The sequence below is a fragment of the Otolemur garnettii genome, unplaced genomic scaffold (genome assembly GCF_000181295.1).
Source record: "Otolemur garnettii isolate 467f Iridium unplaced genomic scaffold, OtoGar3 scaffold00007, whole genome shotgun sequence".
Lineage (NCBI taxonomy): Eukaryota > Metazoa > Chordata > Mammalia > Primates > Galagidae > Otolemur > Otolemur garnettii.
The window spans coordinates 17,446,670-17,455,184 of record NW_003852402.1 but is presented as its reverse complement, the minus strand read 5'-3'; the positions used below and the strand labels follow the sequence as shown (position 1 = coordinate 17,455,184).

At 44.7% G+C, this 8,515-nt stretch overlaps 1 protein-coding gene across 1 annotated transcript in view; it reads left to right on the top strand.

Moving 5' to 3' along the window:
• Window positions 1–2,735: 2,735 nt before the first annotated feature.
• Window positions 2,736–8,515, top strand: part of HSP90B1 (heat shock protein 90 beta family member 1) — an 18,071-nt gene continuing 12,291 nt past the window's right edge. The window contains exons 1-5 of the mRNA XM_003783294.2: window positions 2,736–2,967; window positions 3,915–4,017; window positions 4,667–4,808; window positions 5,429–5,545; window positions 6,710–7,041. Coding sequence (XP_003783342.1) covers window positions 2,919–2,967; window positions 3,915–4,017; window positions 4,667–4,808; window positions 5,429–5,545; window positions 6,710–7,041 — 743 coding nt within the window. The 5' untranslated portion in view covers window positions 2,736–2,918. The remainder of the gene's footprint in view (window positions 2,968–3,914; window positions 4,018–4,666; window positions 4,809–5,428; window positions 5,546–6,709; window positions 7,042–8,515) is intronic.

The following is an 8,515-nucleotide window of genomic DNA, read 5'->3' as shown; positions in this document are numbered from 1 at the left end:
GCCTCTGTCTCCCCAATCTGCATTCTCCTGACTCCCTGCTGTTGGAATACACCTACCTACCAGGAGAGCTATCTTTTGCCCCTCACTGCATCTCTTTGCCTATCTGGTTTTTCCTTCCAAGTTTAACTACAAGGTATAATGCTATCGAGTGGGTTCCAGAAGAAGTTTAACAACAAAAACCAAAGTATCTGTTTCCAGTACTGTCCATGAAAATACAGCATCAAAGAGAAAAACTAAAATTAGGAAGCAAGGGAATCGATTAGATACAAAGGTATGTAGCTTAATAATCATCTGGAGGGTTAACCACGAAGGAGTAAGGCCGAAAGGGAACTGGGGATCACCAATGAGTTACAAGTTAGAAAAGGTGACAAGGCCCCAGGGGAGAGACAACAAAGCTGGGAACTGAGTAAGCTGCCCATTCCCTTTGCAGGGTACTCAACCAGAGGTGCAATCTTAAAGGGGCAGAGCTGAGTCAGACCAATGACCGGCCATCTGGTGCTCTGCCTGCCCCATGAATTCCCACAGTCACCTGCAGAAACATCTACTCACAAGCAGTGACTCTATTTTGGAGGGTGCAACTCATTCTCAGTTTCCTCCAGGTGCAGCATACACTGCTCACTACTGACCAGTTACCATGACATTTGCAGGCAGGGAGCCATTGGCTCACATCTGTAATCCCAGCACTCTGGGAGGCCCAGGCAGGTGGATCGCTTGGAGTTTGAGACCAGCCTGAGCAAGAGCTAGACTCTCCTCTCCTCCATCTCAAAAAAAAAAAAAAAAAAAATAGCTGGGCATTGTGGCTGGTGCCTGTAGTCCCAGCTACTCCGGAAGCTGAGGCATGGGGATCTCTTGAGCCCAAGAGTTTGAGGTTGCTGTGAGCTATGACCCCCTGGCACTCTACCATGGGCAAGAAAGTGAGACTCTGTCTCAAAAATAAAGAAAAAAAAGATGGCATTTGCAGTTTCAGAACTGGTTGCTTATTTAGTGTTCAGCACTAAAGGGTGAAAAATGAACTGTGAAATGCAAAAAAGTGAAGGAACTCACTTTTTTCTTTAAGAAAAAGGTAAAGAGTTAAAACATACAAAACACAACATTGATTTCTGAGTGTAATTCGCACCCAAGTATATTCCACAAAGGAAAACACAAAGGCGCAAGCACAGAAGCACAAAGAAAACTTGCTTTGTAAGCTGCCCTTTGGTTACTAATAACAAACGTAGGCAAATTGGGCAGATGTAAATAATACCACAAAGTATGAAGGCAAACCACAGAATCAAGATCGGCAAACCTAAATAAGGCAACTTGTAAAAGACTACGTATGACAGACTGTCACTGAGAAGCTGGTCTTCAGGAATTTGGATGGTTGTCTGAAAACAAATTCAAAGTTCAGTTTTGCTGGAGGAACCAAGAAAGGGGGGATGTTGCAGGTGGGCACAGGTGCAGATAGAAGATATGTAAAGACCAGGTTAAAAGGACGCAGGTAATGTATCCCAAGGCACAAGCTCAGCGAGTGTGACGGACTTCCCTCACAAGACGAACACCTGGCGTTTTACTGCTCTGAACGCCTACAGAGGGTATTTCTAAGAAGTTACCAAGCTGTAGTCTCGTTCTCATTTGCAGCACCACGGGTTTTTGCTTTCAAATATCTGCAGGTGTATCCTCCTGCACCCGTTAAGTGAAGGGTTTTCCTTTTCTGCACTAAACTGGACTTTACCACCAGATTCTCCACCTGACTTACTGCAGGGCGTGGGGAGTCTACGACCGCCAGGTCACTCACTGCCTTGTACTTTGTGAGGGAGTCGAGGGCATTAATAACTGCTCTGTAAACCCAATCTGGAGGGCCTGAGGATTCTGACTGTAGAACGTGTGGAGGAGGTGAAGGCTCAGAATTCCCAAGTGACTCTGGACAAAATAGATTCGGAAACGCGAGTTCCCGAGGCGGAGGCGGAGCCCAGACTCAGAGAGGTCGATCTCGATCTCTTAACACAAGGCGGCCTTAACAGGGAGGCTGTCCAGGCCTCTTTTAAAAGCTATGTACACTAGAGAGTACTAAATGCGCACAGAGCTGTACTGCAATCAGAACGAGATGTGAATGATAAAACACCTAGGACAGAGTTCCCTTAAAGACAAGCCGCTAGAATAGGAAAAAAGGGTCAAACTACGCAGCTGGTGCGGAGGCCAAAAACTACGATTCCCAGCATTCAATACACTGGGTCCCCTAGTACGTTGCATGCCGGGAACTGTAGTTTCTCACCACCCCATCCGAAATTGCTCCGGTGGCCTTTCAACCTCTCAAGTGTTTATCTTCTCCGAGAAGTACCGCCAAACAGAAAGCCGACTGTGAAAGCCGAGATGGAATCGCTCCCAGCGTGACCTCAGGAGTCAATGGGAAAGGGTGAAGCACGCGTTGCCATGGCTACCGTTTACCCTGGTCACAGAATAAACGCTCTCTAGGATCCGGAAGTGGTTCAGCTACGACCTCCCGAAAAGGATGGATGTGTTCTGTGCTTACGTCCATTGGACGGTTTCCCGAAGATGCTACGGCTAACCAGGCAAGGGGGTGGTCCCGCGTGTAAGGGGCCCGCGGAGCCATTTGATTGGGGTAAACCTGCTAGACCTGACCAATCAGAAGGAGACACGCTTCGGGCATCGGGCACCGCACCTGGACAGCTCCGATTGGTGAACTGTGGTCCCCCCCACGAGTTCCCATTGGGTACAGTGAGTGCGTGGTGCGGTGCGATTGGTGGGTTCGAGTTTCCCGTCCCCCGCCCGCGGGAAGTGGGGGTGAAAAGCGGCCGGTCCTGCTTGGGGTGTAGTGGGCGGACCGCGAGGCTTGAGGTGTGAGGATCGGATCCTAGGGGTGGGGGGGTGGAGGCGGCTCCTGCGACCAAAAGGAACTCGGGACTCACCGGCCGCAAACCATGAGGGCCCTGTGGGTGCTGGGCCTCTGCTGCGTCCTCCTGACCTTTGGTGAGTGATCCTGGAGAAGTGGACGGCCCCCCTCCTCAAGCGCGGGTGCTTCTCGAAGGTTCTGGGGGCGTTGAGCCTGGAAGGGATATACCAGGGCCTGCGGTGGGCTAAAGGGACTATCGCTTTTCTCAAAAGAGAGTTAGTGGGTTATGTTTACCCTCTTCTTGGTCTAGAAAGAAAAAAGAGAGAGCAGAATCATTGAAGTACCTCGCTGATCTAATAGTATTGCGCCCAGAGATCTCAACCCTCCGGGGGGCCCTCTTGGGCTCTGGCTCCCCCTGGAGCTTTGCGGGTGATCCTCCCGGAAGACTTTGTCAGCCTTCCGCAACCTTTGGCCCTACGAGGTTGAAGACCTCCCGGCCCCGAGTCTTCCGACTCACGTGCGTGTTTCCTTTCTTAGAAACCGGTCTCAGGAACATGAGGCCTGGGACCCGCCGAATGGCAGTGTCAGCGGGTTTGATTCAGCTTGCTGGAGCTCAGTCCTTAACATCTCTTCCCCTTCTCAGGACTTTGGGCCCCATTTCTGTTCCCCTCGCCAGAGGTTGCACAAACTATTTGTATTCTGATCTGTGATGACGAAGGCCCAAGTTTTGGCTTGCTTGGTCAGTTGGGAGGCCGTGTGTCGGCCTGTGCGCAACACGTGTGGGTGTAAAAGCAGCCTGGTTATCTATCTGCTTAGCGTTATGTCCAAAGGACACAGAGGGACACTGTTTAGAAGTGATGGCTGCCTCCGTATTTCAGAATCTACTGGGGGACTTCAGCATTTGAACTTAAGTAAGAAATATGCTCTCTTTCCGTTTGGGCTTACATTGGGTATTTAAACCGTTCTTCCATCCTCACCTCCCACATTTACCCGCTGAATTTTGCGATCCCTACCCTTGCCCCATTTGATCATATTCCTTCAAAGCAACGATGTTTGAGTCACCTGGCGTTAAATCTTCCTTCAGGGTCAGTCAGAGCTGATGATGAAGTCGATGTGGATGGTACAGTAGAAGAGGATCTGGGTAAAAGTAGAGAAGGCTCAAGGACGGATGACGAAGTAGTGCAGAGGTTGGTGTCCATTTGGAACTGTTGAGATTAACACTGTGAACACTGAGTTAAGGATAGTTCGTTTTGTGTGTCTTCTCCAAAAGTCCCAGGAAAGTGTACCATCTTGCACCAAGTACCTAAAAAAGTATTACGGAATAATGTTAGGGGTGGTTAGTTATGCACATACATAAATAGTTCCTGACTTGGCCCCCAAACTCCTTTTAAAACTATTTTGAGAACTGTATTGCAGAATACTGGCACACTAAACTTGCTAAGACCTCAGAAAAGACTTTCAGTTGGTTTTGCCTTAAGTGTATACACTTAGTAACTTTAAAAAGGAGATTTCTGTCAGTTGAGCGATGTTTTAAAATTTGGCCTCTCAGAACTGACAATTTTGAAGTCCTTACCATTGAGCATAAGTAAGTAGGGCTGGTTTTTAGTAGAGGAAAGTGGGTTTATTTTTCTGGCAATTTTAAGAACCAAGTCTTTCCAACTCCAACCTAACTTACTTTGATAAAATAATACTGATGATACATTAGCAATTATTTTATAAGGTTTCCATTTTTAATTCTCAAGACCATCTTTAGAGGTCACTTGTACTTTCATCACAAAGCTTCTATTTTTGAAGGGAAACTAAGCAATACAGTATTTGCCTATTTGATTTCCTTAGAGAGGAAGAAGCTATTCAGTTGGATGGATTAAATGCATCGCAAATAAGAGAACTTAGAGAGAAATCTGAAAAGTTCGCCTTCCAAGCCGAAGTTAACAGGATGATGAAACTTATTATCAATTCATTGTATAAAAATAAAGAGGTAAGCCACATGTTAGCATAACATTGTACCTCTGTATGGTGGCCTAGTTGTTTACTTTCATAGTAATTTTTTTTTTTTTATTTTTGGCTGGGGCTGGGCTTGAACCCACCACCTCTGGTATATAGGGCCAGTGCCCTACTTCTTTGAGCCACAGGTGCCGCCTAGTTTCATAGTAAATTAAGTAAATTTAAGTAACAGTAATTCCAAGTCAGCAGTGAGCAAATTTTAATACCCAATACGTATATGAATTGTTACTAGATGCATATGGAGGACGGGACGTTAGACATTTTCCTTTCTTTTTCCTTTTGCCTCCAGTTAGGGTCATGGCCTGCTAAATAGTTGAGTCTTTAGGACAGTCACATAAATTAAACTCAGCTTCATGTACTGCACACTAAAGTCACTGATAAGACAATAGTATTAGCACTTTTACCGGTTCAGATGTCCCATTTAGTCTTCACAGTCCTTTGGGTAAGGTACTAGGCCTCCTTAAAGCCACTTCTGTACCATAAGAATTGCCTTTTCGAGGTATTGAGGAGAAACAAAATGAGATTGACATTAAGTGCAATCTCTTAATATATTACGAAGCTAATCCAAATTTATCAAATCTGGTTTCCATTTAGATTTTCCTGAGAGAACTGATTTCAAATGCTTCTGATGCTTTAGATAAGATAAGGCTAATATCACTGACTGATGAAAATGCTCTTTCTGGAAACGAGGAACTAACAGTCAAAATTAAGGTAAGTGTAAAATGTTTTTTCTTTTAAAGAAAAAAGAATCCTAAGGTATAGGGAAGCTATATCAGTCAAAATAGTCTAGGTCAGTGGTTCTCAACCTTCCTAATGCCACAATGTATTTTCATTGTTAAAAAGGGGTCGTGACCCACAGGTTGATAACCACTGTTCTAGGTTATGTTGCAGTCCTGGTGGTGGCTTAACTTGGGAGTCAGCAGTTTGTGGCCTGTGGGCCAAATCTGACTTTGCCTATTTTATAAATAAAGTTTTATTGGCACATGGCATGGCTATATTCTCTGATGACTTATGATACAACAGCAGAGTTGAGTCGTTGTGACAGAGACAGTATGGTTCACAAAGCCTAGAAAACTATCTGGCCCTTTACAGAAAAACTCTGCCAGCCCCTCGCTTAAATCAATCATAGGCTACCTGTGGCCTTTGCTTTATCTCATCTTCATGCCAGGACACAGGCATGACCAGCCATCTGGTATGTGGCTAGTTGCCATGGTACAGAGAGCTGGGAGGGTCTTGCTCCAATTAAAGGCTCAGCCTGAAAACTGCACTGATGGCCAGAACTAGTAACATGGCTTCACCCACCATAAATGGAGAAAGTGCAATCCCACTAGGTTCCTGGAAGGCAGAGAGCCAGGAGTGTTCAGTGGAGAACATTAATGATCATCATAGATTTCAAATCTAGGAATCATTCAGGCTCTTTTTTTCTTTCTTTTTTTTTTTTTTTTTTTTTTTGGTTTTTTTGAGACAGTCTCACTTTGTCACCCTTGACAGTGCTATGGGGGGGCATCATAGCTAACAGCAATCTTAAACTCTTAGACTCAAGCAATCCTCTTGCCTCAGCCTTCCAAACAGCTGGGACTATAGGCGCCTGCCACAATGCCCGGCTATAACTCATTTTATTTAGATCAGTCTCTATTCTTTGGCATTTAGACCAGTCTACCATTTGATATTGATACTTTCTCAAATACATCAAATACTTAAATGTGCACTTTCTGAAAGGGCCATAAAATACTGTGTAGAAGAAATCATCTCAGTTTTTTGTATTTGAATTGATGGGGCCCGAAGCTGATAGTTTCTCAGTATATGGTTCAGTATTTGCTTGGCATAATAATGTGAATATCAAACAAATATAACTCTCTGGTTCTTGTCTTCCAGTGTGACAAGGAGAAGAACCTGCTGCATGTCACAGACACTGGTGTAGGAATGACCAGGGAAGAGTTGGTTAAAAACCTGGGTACCATCGCGAAATCTGGGACAAGCGAGTTTTTAAACAAAATGACTGAAGCACAAGAAGATGGCCAGTCAACTTCTGAATTGATTGGCCAGTTTGGTGTTGGTTTCTATTCTGCCTTCCTTGTAGCAGATAAGGTTATTGTCACATCAAAACACAACAATGATACCCAGCACATCTGGGAATCTGACTCCAATGAATTTTCTGTAATTGCTGACCCAAGAGGAAACACTCTAGGACGGGGAACGACAATTACGTGAGTATACTTGATTTTCATAAGAATTAATAGCCCTAGTGGAGATCTTTTTTTTTTGAGACCATCTCAGTATGTCACACTGGGTAGAGTGCCATGGCATCATAGCACAGCAACCTCAAACTTCTGGGGCTAAGTGATTCTCTTGCCTCAGCCTCCCAAGTAGCTGGGACTACAGGCACTCACCACAATTTTTTGTTGCAGTTGTCAACATTGTTTAGCTGGCCTGGGCCAGGTTCAAACCCTCTAGCCCCAGTATATGTGGCCAGCACCCTAGCTGCTGAGCTACAAACTCCAAGCCTCTTTAAGATCCTAGGTAATAACCAGGGCTATAGAGGATGCCTTGGAGAGAACAGGTAGGGATAAGGGTTTTTTTAAAAAGTTAATGGAAGTTGTGAAAGCTTTTTGGAAGAAAATGTCGCATTCAAGAATAGTTAACAACTGTTGGATTTGCATTCGGATTCCTTTTAAGCCAGTAATTGTATAGATGAGAAGGTCTTAGATCCTACAATAGTGGCTCTTATTGTGTGTAGCACTGCAAAGTAGATTGGGCAGCTTTTTGCCTTTTTTTTTTTTTTTTAATTTTACCATCTTGGAGATAAGGACATTCTATTTAGAGGTCAAGTGACTTGCCAAGTCAGTAAGAAAATGTGCCTACAGCTTCAGTTTTCTTAAATTTTTCACAGCATAGACAGGGCTTAAATCTTTAAGTAGGAAAGAAGCATCTCTAACATTTTGACCAATTTTCTTCATTCTAGAAGGTGATGTTTCCTGTCTTCATTGTCACAGATATTTTTAAAATGAAAAGGAACTTTTGCTAACTTAATTGTTACTAATTCACCTTTTTCTGCCTTTATTAATGTTAACATCTGTAAGTCTCATTTGGAGGTATCACTAAGTTATACCTAGGTAGTCTGTCTTAAGATACTATGCTGGGGCTCGGTGCCTTTGGCTCAAGTGGCTAAGGCACCAGCCACATCTAAAGTGGTGGGTTCGAATCCAGCCTGGGCCCGCCAAAACAACAACGACAGCTGCAACCAAAAAATAGCCGGGCGTTGTGGCTGGTGCCCGTCGTCCCAGCTACTGGGGAGGCTGAGGCAGGAGACTCGCTTGAGCCCAGGAGTTGGAGGTTGCTGTGAGCAGTTAAGCCATGGCACTCTACCCAGGGGGACAGCTTGAGGCTCTGTTTCAAAAAAAAAATACTATTTTGGGTGTTGGGGAGGATAGGTAAATCATTCCTATAAAAAGAGACTGAAAATGATGTCCCCAGGGGTTTTAATGTCTTAAGGTGCTAAGGGAAAAGTGAAATTACCTGGATGTAAGGTGAAAGCGAACATTCTGTTGGCAGCTCCATTCTCAGCGGCCTGCCTCTTAAATGGCAGTATCTCTGTGAATGAATAAGGGCAATTGGGACAGTTCCATGCAGGCAGCATGGGTACTTGATCCTAAGTGAAACTTTACAACAGGTTCAGCTTTT